The 18,215-nt window shown below is 39.4% G+C and overlaps 3 protein-coding genes and 1 long non-coding RNA gene across 7 annotated transcripts in view; 3 read left to right on the forward strand and 1 right to left on the reverse strand.

Annotated features, from left to right (window-relative positions):
• Nucleotides 1–619: 619 nt before the first annotated feature.
• samd8 (sterile alpha motif domain containing 8) lies at nucleotides 620–6,206 on the forward strand. 2 transcript variants are annotated; one of them, XM_047610006.1, is made up of 6 exons: nucleotides 620–819; nucleotides 1,772–2,352; nucleotides 3,073–3,168; nucleotides 3,272–3,389; nucleotides 3,477–3,627; nucleotides 4,571–6,206. In XM_047610006.1, the coding sequence occupies exons 2-6, from the start codon at nucleotides 1,793–1,795 to the stop codon at nucleotides 4,873–4,875; spliced, it is 1,230 nt and encodes a 409-aa protein (XP_047465962.1). In that variant the 5' UTR covers nucleotides 620–819; nucleotides 1,772–1,792; the 3' UTR covers nucleotides 4,876–6,206. The 2 variants fall into 2 exon arrangements, with proteins under 2 accessions (XP_047465962.1, XP_047465963.1); XM_047610007.1 differs by lacking the exon at nucleotides 620–819 and adding an exon at nucleotides 1,523–1,631.
• An 866-nt stretch (nucleotides 6,207–7,072) lies between these two features.
• Nucleotides 7,073–10,801, forward strand: LOC125022202 (voltage-dependent anion-selective channel protein 2-like). The gene is made up of 9 exons (XM_047608636.1): nucleotides 7,073–7,228; nucleotides 8,195–8,266; nucleotides 8,396–8,445; nucleotides 8,598–8,750; nucleotides 8,839–8,891; nucleotides 8,992–9,219; nucleotides 9,337–9,487; nucleotides 9,924–9,981; nucleotides 10,072–10,801. Exons 2-9 carry the CDS (start codon nucleotides 8,200–8,202, stop codon nucleotides 10,161–10,163), a joined length of 852 nt encoding a protein of 283 aa, XP_047464592.1. The 5' UTR covers nucleotides 7,073–7,228; nucleotides 8,195–8,199; the 3' UTR covers nucleotides 10,164–10,801.
• Nucleotides 10,802–10,858: 57 nt separating this feature from the next.
• LOC125022203 (catechol O-methyltransferase domain-containing protein 1-like) lies at nucleotides 10,859–16,485 on the reverse strand. Of its 2 annotated transcripts, none has more exons than XM_047608639.1 (7): nucleotides 16,330–16,485; nucleotides 14,451–14,569; nucleotides 14,230–14,335; nucleotides 13,737–13,855; nucleotides 12,983–13,037; nucleotides 11,334–11,467; nucleotides 10,859–11,245 (listed from the first exon to the last, which is right to left on the reverse strand). In XM_047608639.1, exons 2-7 carry the CDS (start codon nucleotides 14,547–14,549, stop codon nucleotides 11,093–11,095), a joined length of 666 nt encoding a protein of 221 aa, XP_047464595.1. In that variant the 5' UTR covers nucleotides 14,550–14,569; nucleotides 16,330–16,485; the 3' UTR covers nucleotides 10,859–11,092. The 2 variants fall into 2 exon arrangements, with proteins under 2 accessions (XP_047464595.1, XP_047464594.1); XM_047608638.1 differs by lacking the exon at nucleotides 16,330–16,485 and adding an exon at nucleotides 15,864–16,024.
• The window catches only part of LOC125022204, a 109,826-nt gene continuing 103,234 nt past the window's right edge, over nucleotides 11,624–18,215 (forward strand). Inside the window, exon 1 of one of the 2 annotated variants that reach the window (XR_007114424.1) lies at nucleotides 11,624–11,956. This is a non-coding gene — a long non-coding RNA (uncharacterized LOC125022204). The remainder of the gene's footprint in view (nucleotides 11,957–18,215) is intronic. The other variant, XR_007114423.1, reaches the window with a different exon arrangement.

Below are 18,215 nucleotides of genomic sequence, written 5' to 3' on the forward strand. Positions count from 1 at the left end.
CGTGTTTAATAAACATATTAAGTGCATATACAGTATATTCTCTTCTTTCTTGAGTCTGGTTGCTCATGCAAAATGAAATGCGATTAACATAGATTAAAAATGAATGTCAATCGAGATTAATCCACAGCAGCCCTGTGATTACTCTGATTAAAAGTCTTATTTTCATTTTTAGATTTTTATTTATTTATAAATCCAGTATACAAGACGCATGACCTTACAACATACAACAGACAAAAACCATGAGAAAGGGGGAAAAAAAGGCATTCCAGTCTTTCGCTACAGTAGAATGATAGAAGCCACTAATTAGTTGAACATCTCGACAGATGTAATCGAGAGAGCACAGCTCTGATCATGACCAGTGTGTACAGTTTTTGCATATCATGCATCAAACCTACAATCTATGACCAATCTCTACAAATATAACCAATCGTGTTATTTCTGAAGGAGAATAATGAAATCTACAAATGTAGACCACACAACCTTAATTGATTAAAAGTTTTATTCGTTTGACAGCACTGTAACTTATATATTTGTGGTGGTTTAGATGGTGCACTACCGCCGTCTGACCAGAGGGTGTCGCTGTGGGCCAGCCGCAGCAAAAGCCACATTCTAAGGTGCGCTACTATTCCAGCCATTACCGCCCTCGTCTGTGTTGACAACAGTGCATGCTAGGCACAGGGCGAAATGATTTCCAACGAGCCCGTGCTATTGCATCAAACTCTACTGCGACTTCTCGTGAATCGTGTGAAATGCCACTTGGTTAGTTAGCCGAATAAAAAGAGGATCCGCGTCGTCCCTAGTTACGTCCCCGACTGAGAGGTGAGTGACCGCAAATCAGACGCAGCTAGCTGGCTACCTGCAGCTATACCGGGGCAGAGGTGGATGTGGTAGAGGGGAGGATGCCCTCGTTTGGTTTCACGTTTGTCCGAGACGTGCACGTCTTTACACACATTTTGCCCTTTTCTATCACAACATACTAAGAGGAGTTAGCTAATTATTCGGCTTAGTGGCTCCTTACTCCTCCATATTTGCCAGCTTGTTTAGTCTTTGTTAGTTTGTTGGAGGCTCATTTGGTCCTAGTAGGTGGATGTTTTGAGTAAAGAAGAGTTTCTTATGTTCTGTTTAAACACAAATGCAGATTTAGCAGATTATTTCAACCCCTTTCAAACCTTAACAGGTAGAAATGTGTGTATATCTTATAGAGTTTAAACAATACAGTTTATACCGTGTTAGTTTGTGACTGAATAGACTCATGATTTCCAAGGGAAATTACTTGGTCAGAGTTACTTAGTTACACATAAAACAAACACTCTTAAAACCACTAGTAAAAAGACAGATAAAATAAAATTAAAATGAAAAATATATATATAGATATAAACCTGACCAAATTATTAATAATAAAAAAAAAGTTTTAAGTCAGTATTTGGCCTTGGGGATATTTGTGCTCCTTCGCCTTTATTTTTAGGGTGTGGTTTCCACTGAGCAAACTTTCCTGAGGAAACTCTTGACACTGTTTGCCTCATACAGTTACTCAACCTGCGAGGGCTCTCTCGTGTAGCTCCGCAGTCGTCTTATATCTAATTTTGTCACAAGGTGAATTCATTTATTCCGTCTACGTTGCAGTCTCTCAGGTTTGCTCGGAACTCGTTTTGCTGATTCAGTAGAAATTGCTCAGAGTACCTGCTTCTCCTTCAGATTGTTTGCCGAGGAGGAAGTCAATAAGGAACCGATAATAACAGTAAGCGTTTCTCCAAATGGTCCCTCCGTCCAGTTTACAGATCGAGGGGAGGAAATGACCCAGCTGAGCGTCCGTCGCTGGACGCCTAAGCACGTCGCCAAGTGGCTGAAGGAGGAAGGCTTCTGTGACTATGTGGACCTGCTGTGCAACAAACACCGCCTGGACGGCACCAGCCTGCTCGCCCTCAGCGAGTACGACCTCCGCTCGCCTCCCCTGGAGCTCAAGGTGCTGGGGGACATCAAGCGGCTGATGGTGTCCATCCGCAAGCTCCAGAAGCAGAACATCGACCTGTTGGAGGAGCTGGGCCTCCCCTTCGACGGGCTCTCTCCGTCGGCCTCCGGGGGCACTTTGGAGTGGCTGTGCAACGGGGACCCGGGGGGCAGGGACTGCGACAGCACCGACACGGCGCCGGTGGGGGAGGAGTACCACCAGTACACCAACGGGAAGTACAAGCAGCAGATGAGGCGGCTGGACCCGGAGTACTGGAAGACGGTGCTCAGCTCCGTCTACGTGGTGTTCGTGTTCGGGTTCACGTCCTTTGTCATGGTCATCGTGCACGAGAGGGTGCCCGACATGCGCACGTACCCTCCGCTGCCAGACATCTTCTTAGACAGGTGGGTGTCTCGTCCCTTATTACGCCACAAAAACACTCATCATCAGCTGTTTAAAAATAAAAAAAAGGAAAAAAATCCACAAACCGAGCAAAACGGGAATATATGTTTTTATCATCTGTCAGCATGTGGCACCAGATGGCGGACGGTATAGCTGTCCTACTTCCCCGTAGCGCGTTTCTATTACTGTCCCCTCTTATTCCTGATGGGCTGCTTTGCTTCAAAGAGATCTTTGGAGAGTATTTTAAAGTGACCTACTTTGAAGTGCGACCCATTGTTTATGAGCAGCTCTGGGGTTTTTTTTTTTTTTCGTGGAATGTCAGAGCTGATTTCAAGGTAATGCCGGTTTGCAATTGGGGATTTGAAAAGGTGTAGATTCAAATTGTCCAGATTGGCTAAAAAAACTGCAGGGGGAAATATCTTTTTGTTTTCATTCACGTAGATTGAAGATGCCACGACCTGTCTTGTTGTCATTAATTGTGAGTGTTAGGCCACAGGTACATAAACTTTAACTATAAGGATTATTAGTAAAGTTCTTGTTAACCTGTAAAATGCTAAGATTTGAATTTAATTTTTCATTCAGACATATTGAAATCCTGTTTTCTATACAACCACTAACATATTTAATCTACAGGGCATAAAGCTATAAAAAAAAAACAGCCGATAAGTGTCATACAAGTTGGAAAATCTTGAGCCAGAAAATGATATTTTCCTTCTCCACAGTGTGCCTAGAATACCGTGGGCCTTTGCCATGGCTGAGGCGTGCGGAGTGATCCTCTGTAACATCTGGCTGCTGGTTCTGCTGCTGCACAAACACAGGTAGAGTCCTCTCAGCAGCAGTTGTGCCCTAGGACACCAAGAGTGTGCTCTTCAAAATCAAACCCACATCAGACCGCGGTTAACCATCTCTGACGACTTGTAGGTCCATCCTCCTGCGGCGCCTGTGCAGCCTCATGGGGACGGTGTTCATGCTGCGCTGCGTCACCATGTTTGTCACCTCCCTGTCCGTGCCGGGACAGCACCTGCAGTGCTCAGGAAAGGTAGCGCGCGATGCTTCGTTTTGTCTTTTAAACGCCGCACCCGTTTGAATTCGAACGTCAACGCGCTCGCTTCTTATTTCCTCCTAGATTTACGGCGACATGTGGGCCAAGCTGCAGCGAGCCGTGGCCATCTGGAGCGGCTTCGGGATGACCCTGACGGGGGTCCATACGTGCGGAGACTACATGTTCAGCGGCCACACCGTGGTCCTCACCATGCTCAACTTCTTCGTCACGGAGTGTGAGTAGTTCTTTGTTGACACATCCGTGGCTCATGGAGGTAACTTAAATATTTAGTTTTCTGTTTAGCGGAGAACAGAGCTACTTAACTTTGCATCGTCGGAGTCGAACCTGAATACGATATTCGGAAAGGCACGAATAATGTGTTTCTTATAAATACCTATTTTGAATAAATAATTTTCAGATTATTTGTAGTCAAAAGGCTGTTTTTTTGTCATGTGACCGCATTGTATACTTGTGTGACTGCCTAAGAGACAGAGTGACGTTCAGGAGTCAGGGTGATTTTTGTCAAATAGATTTTTTTTAACTTAACTTAAATAACTTCTGGGAAGCAGAGTTTGACCGGGAGATTATTCCGTTACATTACATCACTATTGAGACGTCTGCATTCACGTTCTGCCCCTTCAAGTCACCCTAAATCACCTCTATTAGCTGCATTCAATGCAAAACATCAACCGAGGCTGCATATACATCCAGAATTATTACAATGGGTAATTAAAGAATACTTAAATTACACTTGCATATCCTAAATTAGAAAAAAAAAAAAATTACACCTATTTTTAATTTTATGTGAATACGAATACTTTTTTTCCCTCAACAAATACAAATACTAAATGCTTTGCACATCCCTACTAACTAACTAACTGTCTGTCTATCTGACATTTTATACATTAACTCATTAGGAAAATAGCTTTCTAAATATTTAAAGAGCCTTTAAAATGTTACAGTGGTTGCAGGGCTCACTTATATTCACATAATAAAAAGAAATGATTATCTGTTATTAAAATTTATAGGGTAGACACTTTGTTGCCATATTTAGCATCATGTGCATATCCCTGTGATACCATCTAGTGTCCTTTACCGGTACTACACCTACAATTTTTAAAAACGAGTCTGTATCCAAATAAGAATTCAAAGATGCCCTTTACTCTCGTCACCTGCAGACACGCCTCGCAGCTGGAACTTCATTCACACTCTATCCTGGGTCCTCAACCTCTTCGGCATCTTCTTCATCCTGGCCGCACACGAACACTACTCCATCGACGTGTTCATAGCCTTCTACATCACTACCAGACTCTTCCTGTACTACCACACCCTAGCCAACACCCGGGCCTACCAGCAGAGCCGACGGGCTCGCATCTGGTTCCCCATGTTCTCCTTCTTCGAGTGCAACGTCAACGGGCCGGTCCCCAACGAGTACTGCTGGCCCTTCTCCAGGCCGGCTGTGATGAGGAGGCTGATTGGATAATGAACAGCGTCCTGTCGGACACATTTGTAGGCCGTTGCTGTTTTCGTCTGCTTTTGTCTAGTTGCCAACGGGGGGTGGTGTTTGACATCCTCGACAACAAAGACGCCTGATGTGATACACAGAGCCATACCCTCTTTGATTTTTGGGACTCAGCTTCCAAAGCTGCAAGAGTTTCTCGAAGGCCACTCGTCATCGTGTTCGATTCGAAAAAAAAAAAGTGGAAATTTGTCAGATTTATTGTTTCGCTTATTTTTTTCCTCCAAAGGAATATCGTGTTATGTGGCATGATTTGCATTATTCTTTATCTTTTAGTGAAGAGTATCTCGATAGCCTCATCGAATCCTTCAGACTACCATTTTCTGTGCAGTGAAAACGCTATTTGGTTTTGGATTTTTGTCTTTGTAGTTCCTCTAAATGCTACTCCTTGGACCAGAGTTGAAGCAATATGTATAGATCTACATTAGACTGCAAAGCAAAAAAAAAAACAAACAAACAAACTGTCTTCATGTTGAGTAACATGTCTTCTGCATTCCTTGAGCTCGCGTTTTGAAAACTTTACTAAAGGCTGTCGGAGAAATTCACGGCTAAATATAGATAGACGACACAATGCATTGAATCCTGTGAATTTAATGTCGACTGCTTTTTCTTTTTCTGTACAGGTTGTGGAAGGGATGTGTTCTAGAAAATGTTATTATCAGCCAAAAATAGTTTGCTTCCAGCTGTCTTAATTACGATTCTACTTGCCAATTACCTTGAGTGTTAAGATGAGATTAGATTAGATTTCTGTGTCGAGATGTTGCAAACCTTTCACATTTACTTTAAAATAGATGTGTTTTTTTTTTAAAAGAAAGAAAAAGATCATACTACATTGTAAATTACCAGACTAAGACCAAGTACTATGAACTTTTTTCTCTGACATTAATCTGTAGTGAACAGACCCTAAAAATTTGTACGTATTTGTTTTATATTAATTTATTTCATTTTGTAAATGTCGATAGGTATTTTTATATTCCATATAAACAGTTGCAGCAACGTGCACACAGAGAAATATGTTTACAGTTGCTTTGGACTATGTATTTGTTAAAAACACAATGTGCTTTTTAATGTTGATTTCAGATTTTCCTTGACATTTTCACTGAGCGAAACTTGCCACTGTAGTGATGCACCGGTTATTTGGTGATTGCATCACGCTGAGTTTGCTAAATGGAGGTGACAGTCTAACACATCCTAAAGTCCAGGACGGATGCTTTTGTGTTCACGTGTTACTGCAAAGCCACATGACTCGTTTCTTGTCTCGTCAGGCATTTCCATCATTAAAGAACTGAAATCAGGCTGTGGTTTTTTTTTTCTTTTCCATCAGCTGCACAATCATACAACAGAATATAATGAATTATATACATATATTTGTATGGAATATAAACTATTTATAAAACTTTTGAAAGATGGTAAATATATCATGGTTATTGACTTCAGGAGGAAGAGGACAACAGTGGAGACGATCACAATCCGGGTCCTGGAGGTGGAAGTAGATGAACAACAGGGAACATCCAAAACACTGCAGTTTTTCATTCTCTATCCAGCTGTACAAAAACGTACATTTCTGTAACAGATAACTCCATGTTAATGCACACTATTGCACCTGACTTTCATTCCTGTGTGTATGCTGTATATTCGTCTGTCTTTATTTCTTGCACATTTGTTTATATACTAATTCTGTACAGTTTTTTCTTTCACTATTTTACTAATATTACTTATACTTCATTTTAATGTTATTTTATTTTATTTTTCCCTTGTGGATCATTTAAGTATGTCCAAGTGTACATATTTAACAGAACACATTATAAAATTGAATTAAATTTAACTTATAATTAAATTTAATTTAATTATAGTGTGTATTTTTTAATTGATTATTATTTTAGAGTTAAAAAAGACAATTCTTTATTTTTTACTTTCATTCACCAAAAAATTTCTATTAATGTAACGTTAAACGGTAGTTAAGCGTAATGGTTACCATGGCGATTTAGAAGTCTTCCACTTGCCTGTGTGTTGGTCTCACGAATGTGTTATATATAAACTTACGTCTTCCAGTTACAAGAATTACATTTATTTTTTAACAAAAAATAATCGAATCGCTAAATTAACTGACAGAGTGGTAAGAAATTTACATCTTAACTCTTTTTCGGTCAGGCATAAAATACAACCGCTAAATTTTCGGGTCCTGCGGCGCCGAGGTCAGGAGGGTGTTTGTAGCTGTGTCTCCTCCATATCGTCCTACACCGGCTTCACTCGTTTATTCTGCCTCCTTTCTAATCTGACAAGTTTATAGCAACATAATCGACAACAGTTATTCTCGGTAAGTACTAGGTCGTACAATTTATTATGTCGTGCGTGCTGTATTTTCTGTAAATAAAGCGAGTTAGCTGTCAAACATCCCATCTGCTAGCCTGTAAGCTTGTGTTCAAACTCCTTCCAAATATAATGACAGGCTGCAGCCACACTGACATATTTGTCGTCAATATTTACGTATATTTGCATGGAAGAAAATAGAAATGGGACAATAAACTCGATTACATTTGAGTATTTAGTTTAGTTTCACCATTATTTTCAATGAAGCTCATTGAAATTATGATGTTATAAACGTAGAAGTGGTAAAGAAACAGGCAGGCATTAAGAAGCGTTTTTTTTTTCTGTTGCTTTTTTATTGCAATGCACGCATTACAAACATTACCAGTCTTCCTGATTACTGGAAGGAGACTGTGAAGTGTTTCTTCGGGTTTAACCTTGACAATGAGGAGACGTGACAACTCTCCACAGGAGACCGTGTAACTCTGAGTCAGATACTGAAGGTGCCTGGAAATCCAGATATTTAACTTGCCAATAATAGCACCTAGATGACAGGATTTTAACAAGATCTTAGAGCTTTGGGATTTGTTTTTGATTTGTTTTATTTTAGTATTGTTACGAGTATTATTTTTTACCAGTAATTGGAGTTTTCCTAATTCTGTTTATTTATTGCTTGATACGGTCACCAGCATAAAGTTTAACATGGTGGAAGAATGCTCATTTAAGTGTGTTTATGTTTGATTTTAAAGACTGTAAATGATCTCAAGTTCTCCAAGTGACGTCCAGGACATGACATAAGCTTTCTCAGTGGTAGCTAAAGCCCTTGCTGTACTGAAACTCTGCCTTAAATCCCTGTCGTTTAAAGTCTTAAATGGTTAAAGGTTGCACATTTTAAAAGTTTAATCATCTGGTGGATTTCTTTTCATGGTCCGTGTGTTACCATTCACACTCTCTAAAATTGTATCTTTCGTCGCAGGCATTATGGCAATTCCTCCAACATACGCTGACCTGGGAAAATCAGCAAAGGACATCTTCAACAAGGGATATGGTAAATGGAAGCAGGATATAAAAACAGTTGTATATGTGGGTTTTTGTTTACCCAGAAGAAGACAGGCATGCTGGTGGAAATGCATTTATAATCCCAGAGAGTAGTGTCTCATTGTCACTGTTCCCTCAGGTTTTGGACTGGTTAAGCTTGACGTGAAGACAAAGTCTTCAAGTGGAGTGGTGAGTGTCCGATCATAGATTTTATCAAAGATATCACTGTAGACGTTGAGGAAATTAAGAAATCACAGTTTTTAATAAATATTACGAGAATCATGAAAGTATTTCAACTCTATGTGATTGATAGTTGCGTTGATTTCCTCTGTTCACTTCAGGAATTTAAAACGTCTGGCTCGTCCAACGTAGACACCAGTAAGGTCACTGGCACCCTGGAAACTAAGTACAAATGGGCTGAATATGGTCTGACATTCACGGAGAAGTGGACCACAGAAAACACGCTTGGGACTGAAGTTTGTGTTGAGGATCAAGTAAGTTGAAAATGTTGCTGTTTTGTGACTCATCCCACGACGGAAACAGCTCTAAATGAGGACTAATGGAATGATTTCCCTTTTGTAGATCACCAAAGGGCTGAAACTTACTTTTGACACTACGTTTTCACCAAACACTGGGTGAGCTATCTTTTTCTTGACGTGCAAGCTGTAACTAAATACTGTAGATAAGAACCATTTAGTGTTCACATTTTCATCATTTTCTTTCTGAATTTTCCAGCAAGAAGAGTGGCAAGGTCAAAACGGCTTATAAAAGGGAATACCTTAATGCCGGCGTTGATGTAGATTTAGATTTCGCTGGTCCTACTATCCACGGAGCAGCGGTGGGCGGATACGAGGGATGGCTGGCAGGCTACCAGATGACCTTTGACACAGCCAAATCCAGGATGACCCAAAGCAACTTTGCAGTGGGTTACAAAACTGGCGACTTCCAGCTCCACACCAATGTGTATGTCTTAACACCAGTGCATGTTTCCATGAAGCAGGATGCAGACATTCCTCGTTTAGTGTTAAGTGTTTTAAGGCTCTAGACATGCAAGTGATGTTGCCTTTTTTTTCCCTCCAGAAATGACGGTTCTGAGTTTGGTGGCTCCATTTATCAGAAAGTAAACGACAAGCTGGAGACTGCTGTGAATCTTGCCTGGACTGCAGGCAATAACGGCACTCGCTTTGGAATCGCTGCTAAATACCAGTTAGACTCCAGTGCCTCCATATCCGTGAGTACCCGGAGGAAAAAGTGATATTTTGAAAATGTTTCCTGCAAAATTAAGAAGGTGGTGTGGCTCCATCCACAAAAGCCTGGTCCGCTCTGATTGGTCAGCTGCAATAATGTGCATTCATGTCTGAGTAGAGTCATTAAAACCGTCAGCGCTGCTGCTGAAGTGCAGACAAAGAGCAATTCATAGGACACAAAGATATGACACACCTCCAAGTGCAGGATGAGTCATCAACATTAAATTTAATTAAGCTATTGGGCAATTATGCTATTAAGAATACCTCATTAATATAATATTGGCATCTAGGTGATGTTAAATGCAATGCATATGATATAAAAATACTTAAAATCGAATGTCATGTGGGGATTTGTGCAAGCTCGTTGGATAAATAAATAATATAATATCTGCTCTAAATATTTTTCTTATTTTTCTCCAGGCTAAGGTGAATAATGCCAGCTTGGTAGGAATCGGGTACACCCAGACTTTGAGGCCTGGTAAGAGTCGCCTGTATAAGAAAATGCAATTTAGTAAAACACCTTCTTCATTTCTGGTCTGGTTTTTTATTAACTGGATCAATATTTCAGGTATGAAACTCATCCTCTCGGCACTAGTGGATGGGAAGAACATCAATGCCGGCGGTCACAAACTAGGTCTCGGCCTGGAGCTGGAGGCATGAGGAGCCATTTCAGAAGAAGAGGAAGAATATCGACAAGAATCCGGCCCCGTGCGGTCGCAACGGATATTCTGATGATGAAGCCAAAACTAAGTAGAATCCCACTTCACAGGCACTGATAAGATGGAAATCTTTCCACCGAGCTCCTTTCATTGTGGTTGCAATAAGTAGTCCCAGTCACACGCCGTTATTAATCAGCTACTCCTTAACGCCAATTTATCCTCCATCATGATAGAAAAAAACTTGAAACCTGGCTTCTTTACTTTGACAATCCAGGAGTGGCTCCAAAGGCAAAACCTTGTTCTGTTGCTGAAGTGTGATAATGTAGAATGTATATCCGAGCTCTTACTTTGCACAGTAGAATACACCTTTATTTAAGCTCTTCCTCCTTTGTTTTATTTGCACATTTAATCTCTGTCTAGCCTGAAGCAAATCTCTTGGCTGCTGCTCGCTTATTTTCCAAAAGAGGCTTAATTATGCTGCGTGATGAGTTTTAGACCCCTGCTACCTTGATTACCTGCTTCTAAGTTGCAAGAAAATGAGATAAAGACCTCTCTTCTCATTGGAGGACTGTGACACTAATCGGGAAGCAGTTTGTGTGTTGGTGTGTGTCTACCTTTACAATAAAGTCCTAAAATCAACCTTGATTGTGTGAAGTTTAAAAAAAAAGAAAAAAATGAAATACAAAAACAAATGTGTGTACTTTATTTTTTTTTTTAATCAAACTCATCCACTGTAATTCAAAATTCTGCACTGAGCCGTAAACTAGTAATTACAGTTTCTTAGTAGTTAGAATTGAAATTACATTAAAAAATGGTGTTGTGTAAATGAACCTCCACCGCCATAATCACTTATACACTAACTTCAAAATGACTCGCAGTGTCTCAGTGTTGCTAGAGTACAAAGTTTATCAATCGTGGCAGCTTTCCGTCTTATAGTTTGGTAGCCAGAGTCAGCCCGTCTCCCACCGTGAGCATGCTCAGGGTTATCCTCGTATCGCTGAGCAGCTTCTTGTTCAGCTTGTCGATGGCCACGGTGTCGGCATCGTCCGGGGACGGGTTCACCACCTTCCCTCCCCACAGCACCTGCAGCACCGGAGAGACGTTTGCTTAGAGGATTTGCAGCTTTAAATAACTCGAGCACTTAAATATTTGCGCTGGTCGAAGGCTTTACGTTGTCGATGGCGATGACGCCTCCTTTTCTCAACAGCTGCAGAGACTTTTCGAAATAGCTGTTGTAGTTGACTTTGTCTGCGTCGATGAAGGCAAAGTCAAATGTTTCGGCCTGGCCAGAAGATAGGAGATCGTCTAAAATGAAGAAAACAGAACATAAAATAATGAATAAGCAGTTACACTAAGCTATACTGTAGCTGTCTCCAAAGATCTGTCTCTTTTTTCTTTACTCTAGATAATGTATTAATGTATTCTGTAAATTAAACACATCTGAATAAAATTAAGGCAAATGGATTTTTTTCCTGCTACGTATTTATCATTAATAATTATTTATATTTGTTTTAACAATATATATATAGGCTATGTTTATAATTTGGGCTTAATTTCGAGGAAATTTATTTTTATTTTATCAATAAAATATAAGGCGTTATCCATAACGTCGGCTTGTCACGTGACGTCTTGATAAGCCGTTACGTAATGTTACGTCGACCGTTAGTTTTAAAAAAACAAACAAACAAAAAAAACTTCGAGCTAAAATGCTAAACGCGGCTAAAAACACCGGAGTTTTAACAGCTAATTAAAGACAAAGGGACGAGGAGCAAGTGGATGTTAACTGGAATCAAGGTAGTAAACATTTAATTTGCAGTTTGCTTTAATTAGGTTTGTACAGGTGTGTTGTTTGCGGGTTAAATTAGGAGGACTAGATAGCTGTTAGCATCTAATTAGCATATAAGTTAAACACAGACTTTTCAACAGTCTGGTAAACTCTTTTCAGGGAAGGTCCTGGATTTTGTGTGGATTAACTCGTGACATTTGCGACTATCACCTGTGCTTTTCCCTAATTGGACATGTGCCAAAATATGTCATTATCAGCTCAAGATTTATTTATTTATTGCCAGTTTCCCTGTATTTTCACGGCACGGTTTTACTCCAGTAAGGTACAAAAACTTCTACATCTTACATTTCAGCCGAAACCACATGCTAGTGTAATCCTTTGCCCTGAAACAATACGTTTTCTGTGTTTTATGCTGTATTTTCATATGTACTCTTTTACAGTGTGCTGCAGTATGATGAAGTTATAGTACTATGTTTGGCTTATTGTAGAGATAACAAGACTGCAGTGGGAATTTATCTCCTATTACACCGATAATTATTTGTCTGTAGCTTTATAGCCTCAGAGGACTGTCTGACCTGGATGCCGTTTAATAACCGCGTGATTGTCCATATCAAATCACAGACAGTTCTATGTTGTATTAACTTTGACAGTCCTGTTAATCAGTAAAACATTTTAATAGCTTGATTACTGCACGATATTCAAACAGACAGTGACACACTTGTCTTTCATAAGTTAATCAAATACAGGCTGTACCTGCATCATGTTGTAATTTTATAACTATATATAAAGGAAACAATCATAAAAATCACTTCCACACTTTACACCTACAGCTAAAGTACCGACAGCACAATTGCCCCAGAGATGTTTGTGGATGTTAAAATAAAAAGTCACATTAAGATTTATTCATTATTCATGAATATTAAGGTACCAGTGAGCTATTTGGAAAGAATTTGTAATATTTTTATATCTAAAAACTGTACATCTGTGGTCAAATTTAAAGCAGCAAGTGAAGATACAAAGATACACTACTGTACCTAGAGTTTTCAGTGCCGGCTGAATGCGAAGATCGATTTTCTGCTCGACTCCAGCCTGTGAACAAAAAAAGAATTAAGAATATTTTCAAGAGTAAAATTTGCATTAGATAAATTGACTGATAGCAGACGATAAACTCTGCATTCCAGTATATCAGGGGGTCTTTTGTAAGCGTATCTTTGTGTGTGTTTTTTTTATCTCTTATGTAGATATTGCATATTTAGTGCAATATTGTGAATTATGAGGAATGAAAGGACTCTTTTCCAAAACTCTCCTTATTCACTCTCCTGTCTAGGGCATCAAATGGTTATATTCATTCAGTAATGAGTCATTTATGTTGCTCAAGCAATAATTTGGCCTGTGTCACACACATTTAAAGTGAAATGTCCGATAAACTGTTGTTGAACGCAGTCACAGGACACATCAAATGTTCTGCACGTAGAGGACAGCAGTGATTAGTTGACTGCAATAAATCCTGTTGATTAATTTGCTGTCAATCAATCATCTATTGCTCAATATTTTCAGAAAACAAAATACTCAGATTGGTGATGGTTTTTTGGTTGTGCCGGTCCCCAGTGCAGTGGTTCCACATGCAGAACTATAGTTTGTCCATTACCTGTGATGTCTGATCATCCCCAGCTCTCATCAGCTCTTTGCAATATAGGAATAATTCAACAATATCACACAACATAACAGATCCCATGAATGTTGCAGGTAGTTTTCTTACATTTAATAAAACATAGATGTGAATTGTACCTCTTTCCAGAAGGGTTTGCCGATGTTGGTGTACTCTTCACTGATGTCACATGCAACCACGACTCCATCGTCAGGCAAGGCCAGTGCTATGCTCAGTGTGTTGTAGCCTGTGTAAACTCCTGCAAAAGCAATGACGGGCACTCAAAGCACAATTATGCAGTAGGTGAGGAGAATACATTTATTTCTTTTTACAGTCAGTAGTAGCTTTTGGGCTTACTGAAACAAAACTAAACTAAAACAAAGTCCGGCCAAACAAGTTTTGCACAGGAAAACTTCAGTAGTGTTATAGGCGTATCAAGATCTGGGTGTGATAAATGATCTGAGTCATTTGAATTATTTTGTCACATCATATTGCACCCACAACTACTTTTATTCAGTTTAAAGGACGTCCATATAGGTAGCAAAAAAAAGAAACTGTCTTCTAGTAACATGGTTTTGCATGTAAAGATACTTGTCTGAACAGGCGAAGAACAGAGGAATTTGACACCCTTACCGATCTCTAACGCCTTTTTGGCTTTTATTAGTCTCGCCAAATTGGCCATGAACTGCGACTGCTCACAGGCGACCATCATGATGTTCCAGGAGTCCTCCATTGTCCTCTGAAAGCAACGAGCGGAAACAAGGGATTTAAATTTCGCATATTACACCACAAAACCTGATTACATCATGACGTCCAGAGCACAGGAAGAATCCCAGATACTAAAACCTCCTCACCAGTCTGAGTTTTTTCAGGACCGGATGCTCCCTCAAGGAGTGATTGAGGACGTACTGCATCAGTGGGTTGTCCCCACAGTGGCTTTTGGTGATGCTCATTCTGGAAGATTTCTTTTTTCCTGCAGGCAAACATGAACCATGAAACAATTATGAGGACCTTAAGAGCATGATGATGTCAAGGAAACTACCAGTCCACTTGTACATCTTTCTGAAAAACAGAAAGTCTGGTGTAGTTAATGCGCAGTAGCTATTTGATTTAGATTACATCAAACTTCAATGGGAAATGGAATTATTACTCGAGCAGCAACAGATCCAGATAAAGAAATGAATCCTGGAAAATCTTTAGACAATATAACTTGACATTTTCTGGGCGATAGAATGAATCTCACTGTCCTTCGGTTTCTGCTTCGCAGTTACACCTCGTAGTGGATTTCCTTAAGCTTCGCAGTTTTGTAATTTCCAATGAGGTCCTACGAGGAGAAGAGGACTTTGTACTGTGCTGCTGTTTGATCTGCACTTGTTATTCATCTAAGGACGCTCTGCCAACTTGCAGCAGTGTGTCCGAAAATTGCTTTATGAAAGAATTGTGCATCTTTTTTTTTGCAATACCCTGCTAATGCAGTGATGTAGTCTTTGACTTTAGACTTTTCAGTTCTCAGGGTGCTGCTTTTGTTTCCATAATCCTCAATGTGTGACAATCATGATCGCAAAACTCTCAATAAGTAGCACAACCATGTAATCGAAAGTAGTTTATTTTTTTAATTCACAATTATTCTCTGTTTTCACACTAAGATATACACTCACTCTGCCAGGTCATTAGTTACACTAGTGGAAATTAACAATCCTGCACTAAATCCTAATATCATTAGGGTTCTGGTGTTCAGCATTAGTGGAAAATAATCTTTTACACTAATGCTGTTTAGTTTTCAGTAGTGCACCTAATAACCTTGAAAGAGAGTGTAAGAAGAAAGAACTAAATTCTGTTTTTGATTTGTGAAAACTATCTCCAGACAGAGCTTAGGCATGCAGATCATACTTGTGCTCGATCTCCATTTAGTTGTTGAAATCTAATTCTAAGATATGTTTTTATTTATCACAGAATGGGGAAATTCACATTGTTAACAGCGGCGCTACAGAAATATTCAAATATGAACAGTGCACATACAGGTGGAGTATGTATGGGGAAAAAATAAAAATATACATGACTTTTAGATTTATTGTACAAACAGGGACAGTATTAAATATAATTTTACACAGTTTTTCCCGTCTGTGCTGAGCCACATTCAGTCTGAGCAAACGTCATTTTCACCTGCAGTTTTAAGTCACCCTGAACACATCTCCCACCCTCATGAATTCTACACACATATATATATGTATATATTTAAACATGTATGTTTTCGCCTTCGCTCTTACCCAGCAAATAACCGGTAACAAAAACGGCCCCAAGAGTAAGAGAGCCGGCAAGCACCTCTTTGGAAACGTTGCGAAAAAACATCGCTTTGGGAAGAGCTAGGAGAATCATGCGATTAAACTGCTTTTAGTCCAAACACTTCCGCGTTGGATAATTACGCTACCGTAATGCCGCGAGAAAAGGCGAACAAATAGCGGTACGACCAGCAGACATTGAAACTCCTGTTGCGTCTCCGAGCTGCGATCATATGACCGCCACTGTGTTTGGGTGTATGCAATAATGGAAATGAACAGCGAACATATCACAAAATGTGACAAAAGTCGAGTGCGCATTTAATTATCGCAACGAAGATAAATTTCTACCACTGTGAAAAAACAAAACAAAAACAAACACACACAAAGCGACTTAAGATATGAAATTAAGCTCACACGCAACAGCAAAAACGGTCACGCAAAAATAGCAACTCACCACAAAGTTGTGTCCCTTAGTAGTTGGTCTGCGGAATCAAAGACAGCGAATTGCTGAATTGCTGGTAAACGGGCAAATAATACAGTCAGTCAAGTGGACACTAATCATATGACCCGCTGCGGCTCTCATGATAGGACCGGAAAACAAACGCCCACTGTGGGAAACACAGCTGCGTGTTAGTGCATGCCCCCTTTTAATGGGGAGATGTCAGGAAATATCTGATCAAAATGCATTCATGCATGCGAGGTACTTGTAGTAGTAATTTAAACTAAAAGTATCTCTTAAGCAGAGCGGATTCATTATTAACACTCTAAATAATAGTCCCCACCCTCTTAATATACTTAAAATATACTTTTTTTGTCTAAATGTGGTCAGCGATATAATTAGTTAGAGCCATGGATTTATCTGCAGTCCTAACTACTTTAGCTACTAGACTAAAAAAATATTGTAATACAATGTTTTATGGTAAACACTTAAACAGGTGTAGAAATTAGGCTGCAGGTTGGAGCTGACACATGATGACTCAGCCTTTTGCACATGTAGGGTAGGGTTTTGGTAGAGGACAATACTTTGGTTGGACTCTGATAAAAAGCAAACTCATACTATATCAGCACTTTATAGAGCGAAGGCCCAGATACAAGTAGTAGACCAGAGTCTAGACACTGTTAGAAGCCTTTGTTGAGATGCACTAGACAACAGGGGAGGAGGAAGAGTGGACAAGAGTGGGGACTTTAAACTTAGATGTTTGACACTGCAGCAGTTGAATGAACTGAAACACTAAACCTGCTGCATGATGGGATATAAAATAACGATAATTAACCCTTTAATGTTCCACTGAGTCGTATATGGGGCAGTATCTTTTTGAACCAGTCAGAGCTCTGTGAACGAGTTGTGTTTGAGTAAATGTTGCATACAATATGTAATTTTCTTCAGATTTCATTGATAAAAATCTTTGTAGGATTCAACAACCACATTTTTTCAAAACAAAACAAACAAACAAACAAAAAATACTGGCGAACCACACAACTTCTTCTTCTTCTTTAACGGTGAAAACTCAAGAACAATACCACGTACAGTGATTGTGACCTTTGTTATAGAAACTTTGTTATAGAGCAAGATCAGGCATGAGCTCCAAAATGTTCATGAACTGCATTTAATTAACTTTGGGTATGTCATAAATTTCAATAAGGCTGTAATGATAACAGGTTAATATTATTTTTCTGTAATCACAAGTGAGAGGTCTAACATTTGATAGAATTTTATTTGATAAATTTAATAATAAATAAATGATTAAACTGATATAAAGACATAAAGTTGACATGTAATACAGAAATTCATCCACTGAGGGGCAGTGTTGTCATGATGTTGAAGTTCGGCTTTACCTACGTCAGACATTTTGGTTTTATCTCCACTGAATAATAACTATGGATTTAAAAAAATATAGGTTTTCTTTTTAAATGTGTTAAATATTTTTTAGTTGCGTTACTGTCTCCACATATGGACAACATGGGGGATCTTTAATCATTAATAAATGAATCACTGACTCTGTGTGTAAAGAGGAACAGGCCTCATGACGTAACACAGTCATGAGGGCGTTATGACTGTTAGGGGGGGTTGAAGTCATGGGTAGATCCCTGTATTAACTACAGTTTAGATGTAGTTGCTGCAAGTAACAGACTTTAGTTAAAGTAAAAAGAAGCAAGGAGAACGGAGTTGTCTGGATATTTTTTTTTACTGCGTCACACTGGGCCACTGATATGAAAAGAAGGACGTGCGTAAAGATTGTTACAGTTGAGCTTTTGTTCGCCAGTCTGCCCTGAAGAGATGTTAAAAGCTTTGATTTATGTCTTATTCTCATGATTTCTATGACTCACGCACCACTCACA

The sequence above is a fragment of the Mugil cephalus genome, chromosome 16, assembly GCF_022458985.1.
Source record: "Mugil cephalus isolate CIBA_MC_2020 chromosome 16, CIBA_Mcephalus_1.1, whole genome shotgun sequence".
Taxonomy (NCBI): Eukaryota; Metazoa; Chordata; class Actinopteri; order Mugiliformes; family Mugilidae; genus Mugil; species Mugil cephalus.